The sequence below is a fragment of the Lipotes vexillifer genome, unplaced genomic scaffold, assembly GCF_000442215.2.
Source record: "Lipotes vexillifer unplaced genomic scaffold, Lipotes_vexillifer_v1.1 scaffold457, whole genome shotgun sequence".
Classification (NCBI taxonomy): domain Eukaryota; kingdom Metazoa; phylum Chordata; class Mammalia; order Artiodactyla; family Lipotidae; genus Lipotes; species Lipotes vexillifer.
This window is the reverse complement of record NW_006781006.1, coordinates 190,608-212,052: the sequence shown is the minus strand read 5'-3', so window position 1 is coordinate 212,052 and position 21,445 is coordinate 190,608. Positions and strand designations below refer to the sequence as shown.

Genomic DNA, 21,445 nt, shown 5'->3' with positions numbered 1-21,445 from the left:
GCTGCTGTGGCCTCTCCCGCTGCGGAGCACAGGCTCCCGGACGCGCAGGCTCAGCGGCCACGGCTCATCGGCCCAGCCGTTCCGCGGCATGTGGGATCTTCCCGGACCGGGGCACGAACCCGTGTCCCCGGCATCGGCAGGGGGACTCCCAACCAGTGTGCCACCAGGGAAGCCCTTGACTCCACTTTTGAAATCCGTGTTCTCATCCCCTTTGGGTGTATCCCCTTCTGTGTAGCTCTGTTCCTTTTATTTAGATAAGTGCTGACACATTCTGAGTCTTCCAGCGTAAGGAAGTAACCGCATGACATTTTCTTCATTGAAAAAGTCTCCTAGATCAGGTAGTCACTGTGCCAATCCAAGGCTCTCTGGAATCAGCAGAAGGAGAGATAGAACAAGAGGCTCCCCTTGTAGACAGACGAGATCAGTGTAACAGAATGGACTCTGAAAACCAGGAACAACGCGAAACATCTTGGGGGCTCACTGGCACATCAGCCCTGGAGGTGTGTCGGGGGCACAGTGCTCCCAGGTCAGGTAGTGGCCACTGCAAGTGGGGACTAAGCTGGAAGGGAGCTTGTTGACTGGAGCACCGGCAGCCTCACCTTGATGTGGAGTGTCTTCCTTGCTTTAAATAACTCAAGAGCAAAGAGTAGCTAATGAGATGGGTAATTAGACCCAGGACATTTTAGAACCTAGAATCTTGTGATTGAATATCCATTTTACTATACCTTTTGCCTTTATGGCTTCAGTTAAACTGCATCGGAAGTGGCCCAAACACTGTGGTATGACTCTGTGGCACTTTTCCGAAGTGTTCACTTTTTTTGTTAGTGTTTGTCACTTATACACCCATGTACTTCCATGATGCCTTCTTTGGGTTCTTTATATATGTATGTACCTGTCTGTTTGAATGCATTAACTGTTAGAAGTTACCGTTGATGTTTGGAAGCTGGTCGCTGGCCCTTTCCATTGATCTTGTGCTTTCTGTGCCTTTAGCAGCATATAGATGTTGGAAAATATAACAATAATATCAATTAGGAATGAAATCATTCACAAGCCACCACCTCCTCATTTTTCCACTCCCCTTTCAGTGCTTAACCAAATGATATGAAATTTTAAGTGTTGTAATATTAGAAAATATTAAAGCAATATATGCTTTTTAAATATAGTGTGTTGGCTAAACTTTTTACTCATTGTTCTGTGGTATATGATTTTTAATGGCTGTGTTGAGAAATTAACGTATCATACACAATTGACACAGCTACCCCTCTAGGGTTGCATTTAGGTTGTCTCAGTGAGTTCGCTTTAATGCAGTAGTAAACACCCCACCTCTCCTTCTTTTTAGAATATTTCCTTAGGATGATTCCTGAGAGTAGAAATACCTGGTCAGATGGTAAGAAAGATTTCATATCTTCTTAAAACACATTGCCAGTGTGCTTCCCAAAGGACTTGTGCCCATTTCTTTTAGTTGGCATCTTTTAAATAAAGCTTCTCTTGACAGTCCCGCAGTAAAGCTTCCCATATTCCTATCAAGGTTCAAACTCAGTGCTGGATTAGACCTGAAATACAGGCTCAGTTGGAAATTCCATCCACCAACCGCTGCTCACTGCTAAGAGCAGGTTCATTCTCCAGCATCAGCTGGAGCCTGGAAGGGCGTGATGTGCCCTTTGGACTGGTCTTTCCCATTTTTCTGTCCCGTAGGCATCCTGTGGCACTCTGTCAGCTCCCGTATAGGATGGAGAGTATATGTGGTTGTGCCTTGGGGCCTAAAATTGTAGCAGATGAAAAGCCTTTTAAAGAGTGAATTATTAAATCTAAACCAGAGCCTGTTGGCTTCCTGTGCTTGATTTGGAGTCTGTTCCATTATGGTAGTTTTTACAAAACACTTCTGAATGAGAAATAAATTCCAAATCTCTTTCCCCACCCCCCGCCCCCCGCCTCTCCTGTCAAACGCCACCAGGAAACAGAATCTCGTTATTTCAGTTAGAATATATTAATACTGACCCTCTCCAGCACTTGGGAGTTTTCAGGTTAGGCCCACACGACTTCTATTTTTACCCTACTCTAAACTGTGGTCATATGGATGGCAAAATAAAAACTGGAATATTCTAGTTTCGGAGGGGGAGAGGCAGCAGTGCTTATGATAACATGGCTGCAAACCTCTTGCTTCCCTCTGTTTGATATTCCAAAAAAGGAAGAAAGCACAACTTGGAGCACATCTGTAAGTCATGAACATTTTCCCTTTGTGTGTCATGCATATTCAACATAATCCCACTCTGCATCCCGGGCGTTGCTTTAATATACCTTGCTTCATAGAGCCCTGTTTTTGTAGCCGACGAATTTAATTCAAGGCAAAGGTGGCTTCCCTTCTCTGGATCAAGAATCTGAACGCTTTACCACAAACAGAAGTAAGAAGTTTTGGTGTGTTACGCTTTTGTCCCCCCACTACCTACCCCTAACCCCCTACCTTCCGGTTGACTTCCTTGCTCCCAAAGAGGAAGACTGGTTTTTGTTTACTATTAGCAGTAAACCAATCTCAGGAAGAGGATTTAAAAAGAAAAAACATATTGATTGAATTTTCTAGTATAGATGTTTCGAAATTCAAAAGTTATGGAAGGACATAAAGTGAAACTCTCTCCAGGTGAGAGATTTTGCATTTAATTAGTTGTCCCTGTAGTTTCTCTAGGTGACAAAGCATAAAGTATGTCAAGAATTTGGGGGCAAGGTTTAGATTTCTTTCTGCTTGGTTTATTTAGTTGAGGGCTTTTCTTCATGAAATGGTGGCTTATAGAAACTAAGGGCTTTGGAACATGGGGGTTTGTAGAGTGATATGCCAGTGGTATGATTATTGGTAGATGAGCATATTCTCAACAAGTCTGTGTAATCAGGGCTGTTCATTGTTACCAAGGTCTGGATTAAAGAGAAATGGGACTGGGGACCTGCATCCTGCCTGTTCTGTGTGTCATAATGCTTGGGGGCAGAGGAGGGTTGCATCAGTCAGTTAAATAAGCGTACAGGATTTTCTGGGTCCTCCTATCTGAGAGGATGGTTGAAATTTACCCAACAAACCACTTACTGAGCCAGGTACCGTACTGTAGACTCAACAGACAAACGTTGTAAGGAGAAAAATAATTTTGAAGCTCCAGATGCACCAATATACCTACAGTGAGGCATGTTTGGTGAAAATGATATGGATTCTATTGAATCATAAATATAAATTGAGATGAGTCAAGTAATCCTTTGGCAAGATTATTTTGCTTTTTTTTTTTTAACATGCTGATTATTGGACTGAGTGTTTTATTAGAGAAAGATTTTATTTGAGCTTTGTTGGCTAGAAAATCTAAGTACTTTGAACCACATTCAGTTCTTTTTTTAAACAAAGAGGAAGATTTCTACTGTGAAGTAAACTAACTCAGTGTTACTTTTTAAAACACTTTTCAGCCATTTAAATGTTCTTCAGAGACTAGTGTTGTACCCGGCTCATTGGAGGCATTCTTAATGAGTTGGTGGATTCTTCTAAGGTCATACTTATCTTTCTGTTAGTTCTCCTCACAGTAAAAGGCTGAATTCCAGATCTCCCTTTTTTTTTTTTTTTCTTTTAGGTACACGGGTCTCTCACTGTGTCGCCTCTCCCGTTGCGGAGCACAGGCTCCGGACGCACAGGCTCAGCAGCCATGGCTCACGGGCCCAGCCGCTCCGTGGCATGTGGGATCCTCCCGGACCGGGGCACGAACCCGTGTCCCCTACATCGGCAGGTGGACTCTCAACCACTGCGCCATCAGGGAAGCCCCCAGATCTCCCTTTTTAAAAAGAGACATAGTAAGAGTACATCGGTTGAGTTTTCCTTGATGTGAGGTAACCAGCTAACTTATTTAAAATACATGGTTATTTCCTTTCACCAAATGGCTTAAAGCTTGGGTTTAGCCTTTCAGAAAAATGTGACCCCTCGTACTCTTTGTTGAACCTTTACCGTATGCTGGCTCTAAAGCAGTAGGGGATACAGAAAACATCAGACCTGCTCCTGGTTCCTGGACCTCTTCAAGGAACGTACATTCTAAGTGGTGAGATAAGATTCCCACTCTGTATACAGTGTCCAGCAGGAAAATCCGCCATGACTGGTCAATTCCAAATGAGTGGTTCAGACCTGCAGGACTGTAAATAGATACGGTAGGAATTCTGTCATCTGTCGTGCTTTGGTTTGTTTCAAAAGGTTCATGGAACTAGTTGAAATTTTCCACAGTTGCCGATGATTTGACTTTTTTAGAATTGATTTTTTGATGTGACATTTTTATGAGCAGCCCAGTCATCTTTTTGCCTCATTCACACCCAGATGTGATTCTACCCTCATAAACCTGATTTTTTCTTTTCAGCATTGGATTTATTTTCCTAATATGCACCAGTAAATAATTTAGACTAAATCCCCACTTTATGGAAGGTATGCTGAAGTATTTCTTAAAGTTAGAAACTTTAGCAAAAAGCTATAAGGACTAGTAATTAAGGACTAGTCTAGGTATTTGAAACAGGTCTGAGCTAAAGATCTTTCTTAAGGATTTCTTAAGTAAGGATTTAAGAATTTGCTTTCATGTGTGACCTCACCTTTGACCTCAGCTTTTGTGGGAATTATATACAGGTTAGTAGAATATGCCTAGGACATTGTTAGGTACCAGGTAGTTTTCCGTAAACAAGTGTTTGGTAAATACAATAGCAGTTGCCTGGAAATATATAATGCAGTCATATCTCACATATTCAAGGACAGCAGTATCTTTTCCCAACAATAAACATAGGTTTCTTTCCTTCCATTACATCTTTGGTTTGGATGGGACATCTGATAGAGATGAAGGTATTACTAAAAATGAATGAATGGCAGTTGGCATCCTTCACATGGGCAGTTTGCAAGAAGTTAGGCAGAGAAGAAATTGTTAAGCTAGAATTCTAACTCTTCACACAGATTTTCTTCCCCATCTGTGATGCCAAGAATACTAGTTCTAAAAGATGTTAAATAGATTTTCGGGGAGGGGGTGGGTTGGAGAATTTCCATGGCCAAAGTTTGAAAGTCCTGGATCAAGCAGAGTTCAACAGGACTCTTTATTACAATTCTTCTCAGGACCTTTATTGTGTGTGAATCACAAGGGGGGCTGGGGGGAGGCACAGCATGGCCAGCACTCTCAATGACCACACACTTTGAAGCCCAGATTTGGACGTGAACCCCTGCTCTCCACTTCTGAGCTGTCTGTCTTTGGACAAGCCTCAGTTCCTTGGTCGGCAGTGGAGATTGTTGAGATGATTCAATGTGCCAGTGCTTATGAAACACTTAGCACAGAATACGTGGCACATAATAAACAGTTAACCATTAGCTACAGCTAATCCTTTTGAACCCCAGGCTGACTGGCTCTGATGACTTCATGTTACAGGACATTACAGTGCAATAGTAAGAATTAGGAGGCAAAAGTTTTGGGCTCTAGTTTGGCCACCAACTAGACTGGGTGATTTTAAGTGACTTTGCCACTGTGGTGTTCTGTGTCTTCACTTTTGAAATAAATAAGTCATCTGGATACCTGTAGTGTCCAGTCAAGCTCTAAGATTATATGTTCCTTTGGGCTCTACCTAGGCCAGAATTGGCAAGTTCATCTTAAGGGCAAGTGTATCATCTCTGTGGGACTATGTGGGAGAAAATTTTAACTATTATTTCTTTTACAGTGTGTGTTAGCTAGTAATAAAATAGTTTATTAAGTCACCTCTGGAAAAATAAGGTAAAGTTACAGCCAGTTTGGTGCTTTGTAATCACCATAAAAGTTAATATACATTTGAGTCTAAGTCAGGACTGGATGTGCCTTTATCCTAAAACTAAGAGACACCATTCAGGTGTTTGTTATCTAAGATGTGATTTAGAATGTCATAACAGGCCACGTGAATATTTAATTTGTATGTCCAAAGGATAATTTTCTGAAGCTTGGGTCTGGGAGTGGTATCCATAAATAGTTAGGTTTTCTACTTTCTGACTTCGTTATCAACCTAAGTTTCCACCATAAGGTGAATTTAACACCTACTGCTTTGAGCTTTAATTATCTTGACCACTGTTTATCCGTTTGCACTAGTTTAAGGCATTTAGAGGACATTCATCTAGTAGATAAGGCAGTGTATCTTTCAAGGAAGACCTCTAATTTCTAAATAACAGATTTCCACCCTGGCAGTTTGAAACATGATATTTGTTCGATGTAAGCTTTACCTCACAAGAAAAAACCAACAGGTAGATTTGTTCAGTTGCCATCCCACGATTTTCTTTGCTGAGAAAGCGGGCAGGTTTGTGATATTCCTTACTAAAATCGAGATTAGTGCAACTGTGGTCTTCCAGGCACTGGATCAGCATTTTCTCTGTTCATTTTTATTACAAATACCATGTATGTTTGGGCCGAACCGTCTTGTCAGAATATTAGTTTTCACCATTCTCAGGTATGTGAGGCCTAGATCACCATTGTTTTCCTCAATTTTCTGTCCTTAGCGGAGTGTATTTCCTCTTAGGGGTTTTGTATAAAGGAAATTGGTGTCACCAGGTCTCTGAGTGGAGTGTTTTTGTCATGGAGCCCAGGGTTTGGGCAGAGAGAGTGGCAGCAGCTGACACTGGAAATGCAGGTGAGGTCATATGGTATTCTTTCAAGGAAAAGGCATTTTTCTTTCGTCCTATAGGTGATAGGGAGCCACTAAAGGGTTTTTTTTCAGCAGGGGAGCAATGCGATCATATTTAAGAATAGTCCCTCAGCAGACAGTGGGATCAAAGACAACGTCTTGAGCGGTGGCTAAGTACGGAGGCCTCTGTAATGGTCTGGACCCAGCATGATGACGTTGCTGCGGTTCGAAGGCTAGAAAAGAAGGGATGGAGTTGGGAGACAAACGTGTATCTTGCCTGCCTTCCAGGCATGTGGGGATCCAGCACTCAGGCAGTGGGCCTTCTCCTCTGGGAGGAGATGCTTCCTCTGTGAAGGCAACTTAGAGCTCAGTTTCCATGGTTGAACCTCCGTTTCGTGCTGCAGTCAGTTTTCCTTCTCGTGTACCCAGTTGCTCTCTACCACTTCCCTTTGCTCTCCTGCATGCACGTCTTGAATCAGCCAAGTGGGGAAAGGTCTGAAAGACCAGCTTTGTTTTTCTTCCAGCTTGTACTCTGAGCCCTGTTAGCCAACGGTGTTGGCGCTGCCTCGTAGAGATGGCTGGTCCCAAATGAAACAAATTCATTGGGAAATCCTACCGTCAGGCTGCATCTCCACACCCTGGGCTGTGCCTCTGCCCATTTCCTCCTGGTTCCTTTCATTCAGTGGCTCTGTCTCATCGAACACGAGAGCGTTCAGTGTGTCTTGGGGTTTTCTGCTTAGTGAGGCGCATCGCAGTTGGCTGGTATAGAAGCAGTAGCCTTGAGTCACCCCTTCTCTTGGCTTCCTAGAGATGCACACCTTGCCCCCAGGGAATGTCAACGCAGAATTCTTTTTCCTCTCCGGGCATGTTAACTGCAGCAATCCTTTCCACAGACTGCGGAGGCTTCACCGAAGGAATTGTCATGTGTGTGAAGGTGGTTTCTGTTTAAAAGGAAGGACAGTGGAGGTGTTTCTTTGAGCATTATCTGCTACCGAGTGAAAAGGAGTCTGCTTAAATTGGACTCTGTAGAAGGATAGATATTGGTAATTCCTCTTAGGTGCTTGGTGCCCCGGACATCAGAGCAGGAGTTAACTTTTAGTGTGAGGTCATCATTATTTGCACCACACCGGATGCTGGAGGAACAAATACTTTTAGCTGCCTTTGAGCACATTAAACATCCAGTCAGCCGCAGGACCACCCTGGAGCCCTGCAGAGCCCGAGGGCAAGCCAGCTTCTCTACATGCATCCTGACCCCAAGTAATTCAGGTCTGAAAGCTTCTTCCTAAGGAGCCGGTTGTCCTGGAGAAGCGAGTTGCTTGTCAAGCCTCCCCGTGTGGTTGAACTGTGCGGTGGCCAGAATCCTCTGGGAGACGTTTTTGGCCCATCTGCCTGTGAGTGTGACAGACGTGTCCGTCCGACAACTGGGTCACCTAATGAATAGAAATTCGGTTTACAAGGAGGGATTAAATATCTTCGTGTGGCCGGTGCCACCTCAGACTTCTTTGACAGAGCCAGGAGGAAAAAGGCGTTCAATGTTAAGAAAAGGCAAACGGGTTTCTGCTTTTAAGACTCAAGGTCACTTAAGCCAGGTGCCATGCCATGTGTGTGGGAGGTTTGGGGCCAGTGATCTCCCAGGCTTCAGATGGAAAGATTTCAACTTGAGGGGTCTTGTGACATGTGTTATCTCTGAAGCCTGAGTCAAAGGCCAGTTTGTTTTAGGTAATCTCAATTGACAAATATTTATTGAGTCCCCATGCAGTCTTAGAGGCCCAGGGAGCACACACAGGGCATTGAGGCCCTGCCTTCTCCAAGTGTGCTCTGCTGAGGGGCAACAATTTAAAATAACACTGAGGGCTTCCCTGGGGGCGCAGTGGTTGAGAATCCACCTGCCAATGCAGGGGACACGGGTTCAAGCCCTGGTCCGGGAAGATCCCATAGGCCGCAGAGCAACTAAACCTGTGAGCCGCAACTACTGAGCCTGTCCTCTAGAGGCCATGCGCCACAACTACTGAGCCTGCATGCCACAACTACTGAAGCCTGCGTGCCTATAGCCCATGCTCCGCAACAAGAGAAGCCACCTCAGTGAGAAGCCCGCACGCCGCAACTAGAGATAGCCCATACGCAGCAACGAAGACCCAACACAGCCCCCAAAATAAAATAAATAAAATTTTAAAATGTATATATAAAAAAAATAACACTGAGAGTTTGTCTTAAACTGTCCATAGGCTACAAAATCCAAAATAGTAGCTTGGAATGAGGGGACATGGAAGGACTTAAGAAGTCAGAGCCTGTTTTGTAGACAGGATTTGAGAGAAAGAACGACAGGGTCCTGCAGATGAGGTTCACAGGACAAAGTTTAATACAAGCAGGACGACAAACGAAACAGCCCAAGCAGTGTTTACTGAGCATGTACTATACGCCAGATACATAATTGTGGGTATTTGGGGTGGACTGAAGATGTATGAGGTGCAGTCCTCGCCCTCAAAGGAGCTGACTGCATACTGTGGCTCAGTGACGCTGATGGTGGGGCTGTGGAAACCAGGGCTCCTGATACGGTCGGTTCACAAGCTTGGGAAAACACCCGAGGCCTGGACTGGGGAGAGCCTTGGAGACCCGTGTCACGCAGAGTGGCCTCAGAGGGCGGAGTTAAGCTCTGACTGTTCTAGTAGGAAACTCCAGCACACTCTTGGCACAGGGTGGTCACTCAGTGCCTGCAGGCCAGGCCACTGGGAAACCAGTCCCTGATTAAAGTCTCAGTTCTCAGAATGTGCCGATGTGGCGGCTCACACAGAGTGGGCGCCCATACCTTCCCATCAGTTGTCCCCTGACACCTGGAGAACACGGACTCGGGTTTAGGATACTTCAGCCTCTCCAGCCAGCGGCCGAAACCTGAGGGCAGACGGTGTTGCTGTGATGGGGGGCGGGGCCAGCATCCTCCTAGGAAGGTTCCAGTCCCAGTGACAGCTGGAACAGAAGGCTTTAAAGGAAATCTAATGAAAGCCTCTGTAGTGAGGGAAACATTTTTTGTCATTCCTATTAGGAAGAGACATTCCATTTGATTTTTAAAAATAGGACAATAATGAGTGTTGCCTTTTTCCAAACACAGATGTTGTTTAGAAGCTGACAGATTGCTGTATTTGTTTCTGGGCTTTCATGAGATACTGGTGGTAAAATATCAATTTACTGAAACCATTTAAGAAAAAATTATGCATCTACTCGGCCTCCAATTCATGCGACTTGATCTCTTGGTAGGATTAGGTTGAATTGTAATACGAAAATTCTTACCGAAGAGCTAAGAAGCTGTGGAACTGGTCGACTTAGTGAATGATCCCTCTCCATATTCACTGTGTGATTTGCTGTTACCAAGTGCCAGGAATATAAAAAGAATGTGCTTGTGTGGGTTTATCTGCATTTGTCGTTAAGGCTCTGCTAAGCCCGTGAGCCCCAGACGCAGCTCACGGTGGGCTGTCACCCTGGTCCATGAGCCTCGCAGGCCCTGCTCCTCGAGAGGTATGGTGCTGGCATCTGCGTGCGTCTGGGCTGTGGCAGGAAGCCCTGTGACAGCCTGCCTGCCACCACGAGCTCCTGGCTGCGGTGATGCCTCTCTGAGTGTGGCCGGGCCTGCAAACATCCAAGGGACCTTGACGGATCCTTGGGTAGTGATTTTGCCCAAGCACCCTAATACACCCCCAAGAAAGTCTTAAATGATTTGAATGTCTTGTAGCTTTTCCAGTAAAGGGGCCTCACGGTGACTCTGTGACAACAGGAATGCTTAACATGGTTCCAACTAGCACTGGGGGGCCCTGGAACTCAGACAGGTTTAGTGGGATGTAAGGGGATAAGCCCGTGATAGGCACTTCGGCCTCTGAGCTGTCTTCATGTTACTGAGTTAGGTTCTGTAGGCTTCCCTCGGGGGCATTTGTCTGTGATCCGCCCTTGACGTAATATGAGTTGTCAGGGTGTCCTAAGGAGGGGTAGGGCTGGAAATGTGGGTTCCAAGGAACAGGGGATTGGGACGGGTAGTCGCTGAGATGTAAGCCTGCACAATGAATTGAATAAGCTCATTTCCTAATTTCTCATCATCCTGAATCCCTTCTCTCTCCTTTCTCAGCGGGCAGAGCTGACATCTGATAAAGACATGTACCTTGACAACAGCTCCATTGAAGGCTCAGGAGTATATCCTATTGATGACGATGACTATGCTTCTGCATCAGGCTCGGGTAAGGCAGGCTACGTCCACACTCACCTCTGTTCTCTGTGCTTGTGTAAGCATGTGCATGCGCGCGCGCACACACACACACACAATAGTGGAACTTACTTCGAGGGGACAGGCAGTATGCACGATGGTTAAGAGCATGCTCTGTGGAGTCACAGCATCTGGGTGTGAATTCTAGCTCCCTGCCACTTGAGCTGTGAGATCTTGGGAATGTATTTAACTTGGCTGAACCTCAGTTTCCTCATTTATAGAATGGAAGGTAATAATAGTCCCTCCCACATAGGTTCGTCGTGAGGCTTAAGGGGTTGACACATCTGTAGCTCTTAGAGTATGCTGCTTGGCATGTAGTCAGTGTTCTGTCAACATTAGCTTTTAATTTTATTATTAAGGCTTTCAGAGCGATGTCATGGAAACCACCCTTAAAGAGATCCCTGAGACACTGCTTTCATACAGCTGCCAACCCTACCTTAAAGATGATAGGTGAGACCAAGGAGAGTTATACTTTCTTACTCCTAGTGTATTGCTCAAACGCAGGAGGGAGAACGTAGTAGCCAGGTAAAATGATTGTACAGTGATATCCTCAGCTCCAGTGGTGTATCAGTTATCTATCACCGCAGTAATGACTCGTAACAAACCACCCCGAAGTGTAGTGGCTGAAAACAACAGTCATTTTATTTAGCTGATTACTCTGCAGGGTGGCAATTTAGGCTGGCCTGACTGGGCTCCCTCACATGTCAGTGGTCAGTTGCAGGTTGGGTTTGCAGCTTTGGTGATCTTTCTGGATTCTGTCATGTCTCTGGGGCAGTGGGGCAGACTTGGCTCTCTGGTCATGCGGTCTCTCGTCCTCCAGAAGGCCAGCCATTTGTCCACAGGGAGGAGGCAGAGATCCCAAAACAGCAAGCAGGAGTGAGCAGAATCTTTTAAAGCCAAGGCTTAAAACTGGCACAATTTCACTACCATATTTGATGGGTCAGAGCCAGTTATAAGGCCAGGCCAGAGTCCGCCTCTTACGAAAAGAGCTGCAGGGCCACATTGCAGAGGATGTGGATACAAGGGGGAATAAAGGATTTGGCCAATTTTGCAGTCTACCATACCTGGGAAATGTTTCACCTGTGCCAGGATTGGCCCCCAGGTAGCAGAGAAAGAAGAGCTTGTGCCTATGTTAATGATCCAGTCAGGAACTCAAAGTCAGCAGCATGCTAGGCAAGTCTTATCCAGGATCTTCCTTGATCTGAGTTTTCATTTTATGTTCAACATTTGGTAAAAGTTACGCTGAATGTCGATGTCTCACAATCAGATCGGCCTGGGCTTCAGAATGACCCAGAGGAAATTAAAATCAGTTGTGTCTTTGGGAGAGCTCTAGCTACATAAGAGTGAGTGTTTTAGGTTGGAAAACAGCAAGACTGAGAAAGACAAGAGAGGTGGTGGCTGACCTAGTAACAATGAGCTTACAATGCAGTCCTCATGTAAAAATAGCCCTCATGTAAAAATAGTTATTCTGGGGAAACGCACACGCAGGAAGAGTGTGAAAAGTTGTTCTCCGTAGTCCACAACTCTATTAATACCGTTCACTCATGGCACCTCTTTTTTTTCGTTAGCACCTCAAAAGTGCTTTGCAACTGTCTTCTTCAAAATGTCCCAGGAAATAATAAATATGGATACATTTTGGTCCCCATTTCACAGATCTTAGAATCTAAGAGTTGTTAGAGATTTGTGGAGGTTGTCCAAGTCATTTTGCTGATTTCTGCCAAGATTGTCCCTAAGTTTAATATAAAGGACTCAGGTTCAGTCCTGCTCCTCTGGCAGCACCTCCCCTCCCCCACTCCCCCCCATCCAGGTGAAAAGGGATTGGAGTGGGTCATTTGAAATCCTGAACCACTCATCAGACGGATCGAGCTGAGGCTTAAATGTGGGCCCGCATTGCTTCTGCCTTGGCTCCAGCCTTAGGCAGATCATTGCTAAAAAGAAGGGTATCATTCTGGGGCTTCCCTGGTGGCACAGTGGTTAACAATCCGCCTGCCAATGCAGGGAACACAGGTTTGAGCCCTGGTCCAGTAAGATCCCACATACTGCAGAACAACTAAGCCTCTGCGCCACAACTACTGAGCCTGCACTCTAGAGCCCGTGAGCCACAGCTACTGAGCCCGTGTGCTGCAACTACTGAAGCCCGTGCGCCTAGAGGCCGTGCTCCGCAGCAAGAGAAGCCATCGCAATGAGAAGCCCGCATACCGCAATGAAGAGTAGCCCCCGCTCACCGCAACTAGAGAAAGCCCGCGTGCAGCAATGAAAACCCAATGCAGCCAAAAATAAAATAAATTTTAAAAATAAATAAATTAATTTTTTTTTACAAAAAGAAGTGTATCATTCTGGATTTTGGAAACCTCCTTGCATTGCACTGGGGATGTTGATTTTCAGCTTAAAGGTAATAGAAGCTGTAACTAAAATTTGTAAAGCCCTTACTGCATGTCAGGCACTGTTCCTAGTCTTATAACATCTCTGTAAAGAGAGATTGTATTATCTCCGTTTTTCACATGAAAAAACCTGAGGCTCAGGGAGATTGAATAACTTGCCTCAGATCACACTGTTGGAAAGAAATGGAGCTGGGATAGGGGCCAGGGAGTTGGGCTTGAGAGTGTGTTCTCTTTCACTCCTTTGCTCTACTGCCTCCTTGTGTCTTAAAACTCTACTCCAGAATGAGGAGACCCTGCCTAGCTGATGCCCAGTCCCAGCTGGAGACTGGGATCCCCCGGGTTTTGGCCAGAGGGTTTCGTTCCCTCTGTCCTCACTCCCGTAATGCTATCCAGTGGAAGAGCAAGGGGACTGGAGGAAAATGGCCAGAGGCCTAGAGGGTGCTTCCCAGCTGAGAAGATGTTACCAGACTATATATGTGCACTCAGGGGTGGACATTGGCAGACATGAAAACCTCAACCATTCACTTAAATGTTTCATGGGCATTCACCGTGGACCAGACACTAGGCCATGTTCTTGGGACACAGATGAAAAACTAGGTCCTTGTCCTCAAGGAACCAAGAGTCTGATGAGAAAAATGTAGAAATGAGAAAAAAATAATTGTTATACCATGTCATGGGTATATAACATAAGAAGGTGCTATACAACAGAGATGTAAGAGTGAAGTGCAGAGTTCTGGTTAAATATGGCAGATTGAACACACATACCTTTCAATACGCAACTAAACCAACAATAAAGGAATTGGGCCTAAACTCACAAGGACAAACAAAACAGTACAGGAGACAAAGGCCATAATGTTTTGAAAGCTGGGAAGCAGATGGGCTAGTAGTAACAGGCTTGGCAGACGTGAGAAAGCTGAGTTAGCCAGTAGTGGGGGTGGGGAGAGCCAAGAGGCAACCACAGTAGAATCCCCGTAGGGCCCCAGAATTCATGACACTAGATGGAGCGTGAAAATGGTACTAAACTCAGGATGATTGGTTGAAAGTCTGTTCAGGATGCAGGTAGATTCCCTAATTCCTTCCCACCATAATGCAGCAAAGGGACTGATGCTCCCAACCTCAGGAGAAAACTGGAGGTTTATTATCTGGAGAAAATAAAACAGAGGGTCTTTGGACTGGGAGTGTACCAGGCACAGATGGGGCAAGGGACACCACACCGAAAACAGGAAATACAAGTTCTTAGATTAAGAGTTATTTAATGCGGAGGTATTCCCAGTTGTCTTCTCCCAGTCAGTTCCTGGAACACTGACGGGCTGGCCTTTACCCTCTCCAGGAAGTTGGACCAACTCAAAGGAAACAACTCCAAGATACTGGCAATGGCAATTTCTCCAGCAAAACACACAAGTCTATCTAACTGATGATGCTAACATTTGACAGACCTCTCCTGTGTGCTCAGAGCTTCTAGTCAGCGTCTCAGCCTTTCCTTCTTAAATACAAGAAGACAACCAAGGCTCACCAGACATTTACAGGACAACTTGTAACTTCTGAAAGATAGAGACCTTCCCACACCCCCAAATTGGAAGAGAACAGAAACTCACAGTAAGAGGAGAACTTACAGAAAAACTTATTACAGTTGGAGTGATAAGGCTCTTTAACGTTGAAACAAGAAGCGGATACTTTGAAAAAGGAACATTCTGAGAGCGCAAGAGTCCTTGGAGGGTGGAACAGTCATCTAAGAGATGAAAAACTCATTAGGAGATGAGATGATATGCAGATATTTATTCAATTCATTCCACAACTATTTAATAATGACCCATAACACGGGGGGACAGACACCATTCTAGGTGCTAGGAACACTTCAGTAAATACAATCTAGTGATGCTTTCTCTGGTGGTGGAATAATTTTATTTATTCCTTCCTGTATTTCTGTTTCCCAATATCATCCATGAAAAATGTATTTTTTAAAAACATGTATTCTTTTTATAAGTAGAAGAAAACGTTATTTTTTAAAAAAGAAGAGACTTAGTGAGCAGTGGAAACATAGAGAAAGAAACAGTTCCACGATGGATGGAAAGGGGATGACACTGATTCTGGGCGTAAAAGTGTAAGCAGGAGTTTCCCAGGTGGAAACGAGCTTTGGGCTCTGGGCTAGGATGTCTCAGGCAAAGCGGGCTGAAAGGGGTCCCCAGATTTCTGGTTTGGGCAGGAGGGTCAATCTTTTTAATAAAGATAATAAATGCAGTGGAAGAGCCCCTGAGGTGGGTGACTCACCTGTCTCTAATTTAAGAAGTGCCAACTTGAGGGAATTTTCTACTTTACAGAGTCTCTTCTCTCACAACAAATTCTCCACACTCCTAATTTGGCAGTTCGTATTTGTAACTCTTGTGAACCAAGGGAGTCTTGAAAGCCCTTAATTGAAAATTTTTCGTTTCTCATTGAATTTTTTTTTGTAAGAAGCAAATCAATCATATGTATAAAGCTTTGATGGAAAATTGGGGAGACTGATATGAAAGAGCAGTGTATTTGGAGCCATCGTTATTAATGACTTACATTTATGTAACATTTTATGTATACAGAATGCTTTCAAACATACATATTATGTTTGCACCTCTGAGACTTAGTTGTTGTTATCCCCATTTTACAGGTGAAGAAACTGACTCAAGCGTTATTTGCCCAAGGTCACAGAGATGATAAATGCCAGAATCAGTACTAAGTTTGTTTAATGCCAAATCCAATATTTATTCCAATAGACCCTCACCATTTCTTCTCTGTATAATGAGTGTACGTGCCAGAGGCAGGCGATATATCAAAATATTTTTTAAATGAGCCTTATTCATAGCTTTGCACTATTTCCAGTATCTTACCTCTTGCTTTTTGAACCGCTTGTTATTGTAACATGCTTCTGTGAGGAATTTGGGGCTATTCATCATTTGTTCCTGTCCGAGGAAGCAGGTTAGTTTGAGTTACAAACTTTGAGTTTTTTTTCAGTTGTTACAAATTTGACGAATGGTCAGCTTAAAAAGAATGTTATAAAAAAAGAAGTCCGGGAGGCTAATTCCTCCATCTCTGTGTTTCTTTCTCAAGATTGCCTAGGGGCAGGACAGGAATAAAGATGCAGACGTAGGGGATGGACTTGAGGACACGGGGAGGGGGAAGGGGAAGCTGGGACAAAGTAAGAAAGTGGCATGGACATATATACACTACCAAATGTAAAACAGATAGCTAGTGGGAAGCAGCCGCATAGCACAGGAAGATCAGCTCGGTGCTTTGTGACCACCTAGAGGGGTGGGATGGGGAGGGTGGGAGGGATACACCAGAGGGATATGGGGAAATATGTATATGTATAGCTGATTCACTATGTTATATAGCAGAAACTAACACACCATTGTAAAGCAATTATACTCCAATAAAGATGTTAAAAATAAAAGAATGTTATATTTGAATGTGAGACATTCTCAAATTCTTCTGATAAAAAAGCAAAACAAACGAACAAAAAACATAGTGCCCAGCTGGCAGTCAGTGGTCAGTCCTTACTGCACAAATACTGGGTCAGAGTCTGGAGGTGTTGGGACTCTGTTAGGCACTTGGCGGACAATCCCTTGGCCATATGGAGCTTCAGTCTTATAGGGGAAACTTCAGTCAATCATTACACAAACAAATGCATCATTACAGACTTTTGATAAATGCAGTCTTAGGGTAAGAAAGGTAGTGTTAAAAAACCATTTAACGAAGACTCTAATCTAATATGGAAGGGAGGCCTTCTCCAAGGAATGACATTTGTGCTGAGGTCTGGAGGTGAGATAGGAATTAACTCAGCAAAAGCAAAGGCTTCTGGCCGAAGATCGGGGACCACAGCTGGAGCACAGGGGACAACAGGGAAAATGATGCTGTAGGAAGCTGGAAAGGTAGGCCAGGGCTGGACCACACAAGGCTAGGTTGAGGCATTTTATATTCATCTTGAAATCAGTGGAGTGCCATTGTAATAGCTTTAAACAGGAGGATGATGTGGTCACAGCCAGTTTGTGGACAGTGGACTGAAAGGGAGCTGTCAGGAAGAAGGTAGGTACAGTGATTGATAGGAAGATTACAGTGGTTTGGATGAGGGCGGTGGCCCTGGAACCATAGAAAGGTGTAAGAGTGGAGACATAATAAAAAGGTAAAATCCACAGAACTGGGTGATGGATTCAATGTGGTGGTAAGGAAGAGGGGAGGGGGCCAGAGCTGTGATTTATAGGAATGGAGGGTTCCATTCGCTGCAAGATAATATGGGGAGAAGACCAGGTTTGTAGAGGGGAGAGGCAAGGAGGTCATGAGTTCTATTTTTTTTTTTAATTTTATTGAAGTGTAGTTGATTTACAATGTTGTGTTAATTTCTGCTGTACAGCAAAGTGATTCAGTATATAATTAGATATATACACACACACACATACATTCTTTTTCAGTATTCTTTTCCATTATAGTTTATCACAAGATATTGAATATAGCTCTCTGTGCTTTACAGGAAGACCTCGTTGTTTATCCATTCTCTAAATAATAGTTTGCATCTGCTAATCCCAAACTCCCAGTCCTTCCCTCCCCAACCCCCCTGTCCCTTGGCAACCACAAGTCTGTTCCGTGAGTTGTATTTTGAACATGATAGAGATGTATATAGTACCTTTGAGTCATTCAAGTGAAAATGCCAAGTAGGCCAGTGGATATGTGGGTCTGCATTTCAGAGGAGTGGTAGAAGTAATGATGTCAACTTAGGTTGCATTTGTCTTTAGATGGTAATTGAAGCCACGGGTGAGAGAGAAAGTGTGGAGTAAGAAGCAGCCTAGGGCTGAACCTTAAGGAACTCTTCATATTTTGTGTCCAGGTAGAAGAGAATGAGCCTGAAAAGGAGACTTAGAAATAGCCAGAGAGGTGAGGGGAGAAAGCCAGGAAGTCAAAGCCACAGAAACCCAAAGGTAGTATATCAAGAAGGAGGTGAGAGTTGACAAGCGTCCAATGGCACTAGCAGGTTCAATTAGATGAGGACTCTGGGAAATGCCACTGGATATGGAACGTGGAGGGCAATGGTGACCTTAACACAACAGTACCAGTAGTGTGGTGACAGGGAATACCTGACTAGGGGGAGTAGAGCACAGAGTGGAGTAGATGGTGAGGGAGGAGGCCAGTGAGTCTGCACACCACCATTAGAAAAATCTGGTTGTAAAAAGGGGAGAGAGGGCAGCAGCTCACACAGATAAAGGGTCAGTGTTCCTTTTTTGTTGTTGTTATGTTTTAAAATGGAAAATGTAGCACCTTTCAGCATAGAAGGGAAGAAATCTCTTGAGTAGGACAGACTGAACATGGAAGTAAAAGAAGGGCTACTTGAGAGCATTCAGAATAATAATAATATAGAAAAAATGCCAGGCTCCGCACAGACCCACCTTGAAATCGCTCTTCACTGCTATGAAGACTGCAGGAAGGTTTGTGCTAAGTTCTTGAGGAGCAGGTATTTTGAAAGAACATGGCTCTGTCATCGTCAACCTTAGACAGTGTTGTCTGATACTGTAGAAATCTGTGTCCTGATTCGTGTGCTTAGCTCATCTTTGTTTTTTTGCCAGGAGCTGATGAGGACGGAGAGAGTCCAGAGCTGACCACATCTCGACCCCTTCCAAAGATTCCGTTCACCATTGCTGCTCCGAGAGTGGAAACCACGACTCTGAACAAGATACAGAATAAGATCCCTGCTCAGACAAAGGTGTGTTTTGTTTTCCATTGTGTCCTCAGGTCATTGTAAATGTGCATTTTTTAAAAAATTGTACAGACTGTGCCTTTTTTTGTTTGTTTGTTTGTTTGCGGTACGCGGGCCTCTCACCGCTGTGGCCTCTCCCGTTGCGGAGCACAGGCTCTGGACGCGCAGGCTCAGCGGCCATGGCTGGCTCACGGGCCCAGCCGCTCCGCGGCATGTGGGATCTTCCCGGACCGGGGCACGAACCCGCGTCCCCTGCATCGGCAGGCGGACTCTCAACCACTGCGCCACCGGGGAAGCACCAGACTGTGCCTTTTGAGAGGTGCCCTTTAAAACTGTGTAAGGACAAATGGTCTTTTCATTGTATCGTAAATGGCTCTCCCTTACTCTTTATGATCGTTTTGACATTGGCCCACCTACTGCTTTTTTGTTCTTGCTGTTAGATAGACTTTGTTTTTCAGAGCAGGTTTAGGTTCACAGGCAATTGAGTGGGCAGTACGGAGAGTTCCCATAGACTCCCACACATGCACAGCCTCCTCCCATCAACATCCTGTGCCAGAGGAGTACACTTCTTACAACTGATGGACCTACACTGACAGATCACAGTCTCCCAGGGTCCAGAGTTTTACCTTAGGGTTCACTCATGGTGATGTACATCCTGTCAGTTCTGACAAATATATAATGGGCATGTACCCACCATTATTGTAGCCTACAGACTAGTTTCACTGTCCTACAATGCTCTATAGCCTACATAGTCATCCCTCCTGCCCCAGCCCCTAGAAACCACTCATCTTTTTACTGCCTCCATAGTTATGCCTTTCCCAAATGTTGCATAGTTAGAATCATGCAGTCTGTAGCCTTTTCAGATGGGCTTCTCTCACTTAGTAACATGCATTTACGGTTCTTCCACGTCTGTTCATGGCTTGATAGATAATTCTACCTAGTACTTTTATCACCCAGGCGTAGCTTATAAACAAATCTTTTTTACAGGGTACTCCTTCTTAAGGAACTCATAGCCCAGTTAAGAAGCAAAACCTTTTCAGTTTATTTGGCTTATGCTAAGAAAATTTGTTTCTATTTCGTAAAGAATTTGTTCTGAGTTAAAACCATTGTGAACTTTTACGTCTGCTGAAACAGGTTATGGACTGAGGAGGCTCCGGGTACTAGTCTCAATAAGTGTTTTCCCAGAGTTTTTTCAGGCCCACCTTCAGTGGTATGTAAACTCTGACGTCTTCCAATGATAATGATGAATGCGGGTACATCCCTATATTCATTCCAAGAGCTGACTTACTGAGAAATAAGGTCTTTGGCCTTAGAACAGAGCAAAGCTACTAGTTAATGGAAACTGTGACACCAGTGATTTTGGCCTTATTAGCATGCTGCTGCAACCAGCTGACTACCCACTACTAGGTAAGCTATTTAAGTTGGAAAATGCATATTAAAGTCTGAAGCAGGCCTAGGTTTCAAATCCTAGATCTAGTCAAGTTTCTTAGCTTCTCTGAGCGCATTCCTGATGGATCCTTGAGAAGGTTAAATGTGAGGGCATGCAGCGTGGCACCTGAGAGCCAGTAAGCCTTCATTGAATTTGGTTAGAGCAGGAGAGACCGAGGCAGTTGACCAAGTGAGGCTGTGGAGTGACAGCAGCAGGAAGCTTTGCAGGCGGCCTGGGGGTAGCATGCTGCTTATGAGAACTTGGAAACACAAGTGCCCCCTCTTGGAGCTCACCCGTCTGCTGGTTAGAAATGAGGTGCTGCTAAGCTTTAGCAGCAGACAGGCTGTGGAAGGCTGCGTCACGAAGGTTAGGGACGGGCCTTCTCCCGAGTAAGGCGCACCCCTCCGCAGGCCGGAACGCACGCAGGCTTCCTGCCCATTGAAGCTCCTCCCCTTCCCAGAATGCAGTTGTTCTTCCCCTCGCCAGCCGTCCTCCCGGTGCCTGGGCACGGGGTGGTGAGGGACAGGCTGGGTGGGTTTCTGCAGATGTGGAGCAGTCAGGTCAGCCCTCTCCAGACTGGAGTGCTGTTTGTCGGATGGAGAAGGGCTCGTTGCCGTTAGCACTACACTGACTTCGCAGGCCGCGCGATAGGAAAGGAGGAAGAAGCTCTGAGCGCTGAGGCAGACACACCTGGCTCCGTGCACGGTAGCTGCTCCAGAAATGGATTCGGTTCAGTGAGTGAAAGGAAGAAGAGGGAAGAGGGGCAATGAAAAGTAACAGGTGCAGCTGAGGGTAGGTCATCCAGTGTGGCTGCTGAAAGATGCATCTGGCTTCGTTTATTTGACCACTTGTCATAACCGAATCCCTTGAAGTCAAGAACCATTAGGGGGCTTCCCTGGTGGCGCGGTGGTTGAGAGTCCGCCTGCCCATGCAGGGGACACGGGTTCGTGCCCCGGTCCGGGAAGATCCCACATGCCGCAGAGCGGCTGGGCCCGCGGGCCGTGGCCGCTGAGCCTGCGCGTCCGGAGCCTGTGCTCCGCAACGGGAGAGGCCAC

At 45.2% G+C, this 21,445-nt stretch overlaps 1 protein-coding gene across 2 annotated transcripts in view; it reads left to right on the top strand.

Annotated features, from left to right (window-relative positions):
* SDC2 (syndecan 2) overlaps window positions 1–21,445 on the top strand; it is a 124,199-nt gene that overhangs the window by 96,908 nt on the left and 5,846 nt on the right. Inside the window, exons 2-3 of one of the 2 annotated variants that reach the window (XM_007454419.1) lie at window positions 10,730–10,838; window positions 18,831–18,967. In XM_007454419.1, the coding sequence (XP_007454481.1) occupies window positions 10,730–10,838; window positions 18,831–18,967 (246 nt within the window). The remainder of the gene's footprint in view (window positions 1–10,729; window positions 10,839–18,830; window positions 18,968–21,445) is intronic. The other variant, XM_007454420.1, reaches the window with a different exon arrangement.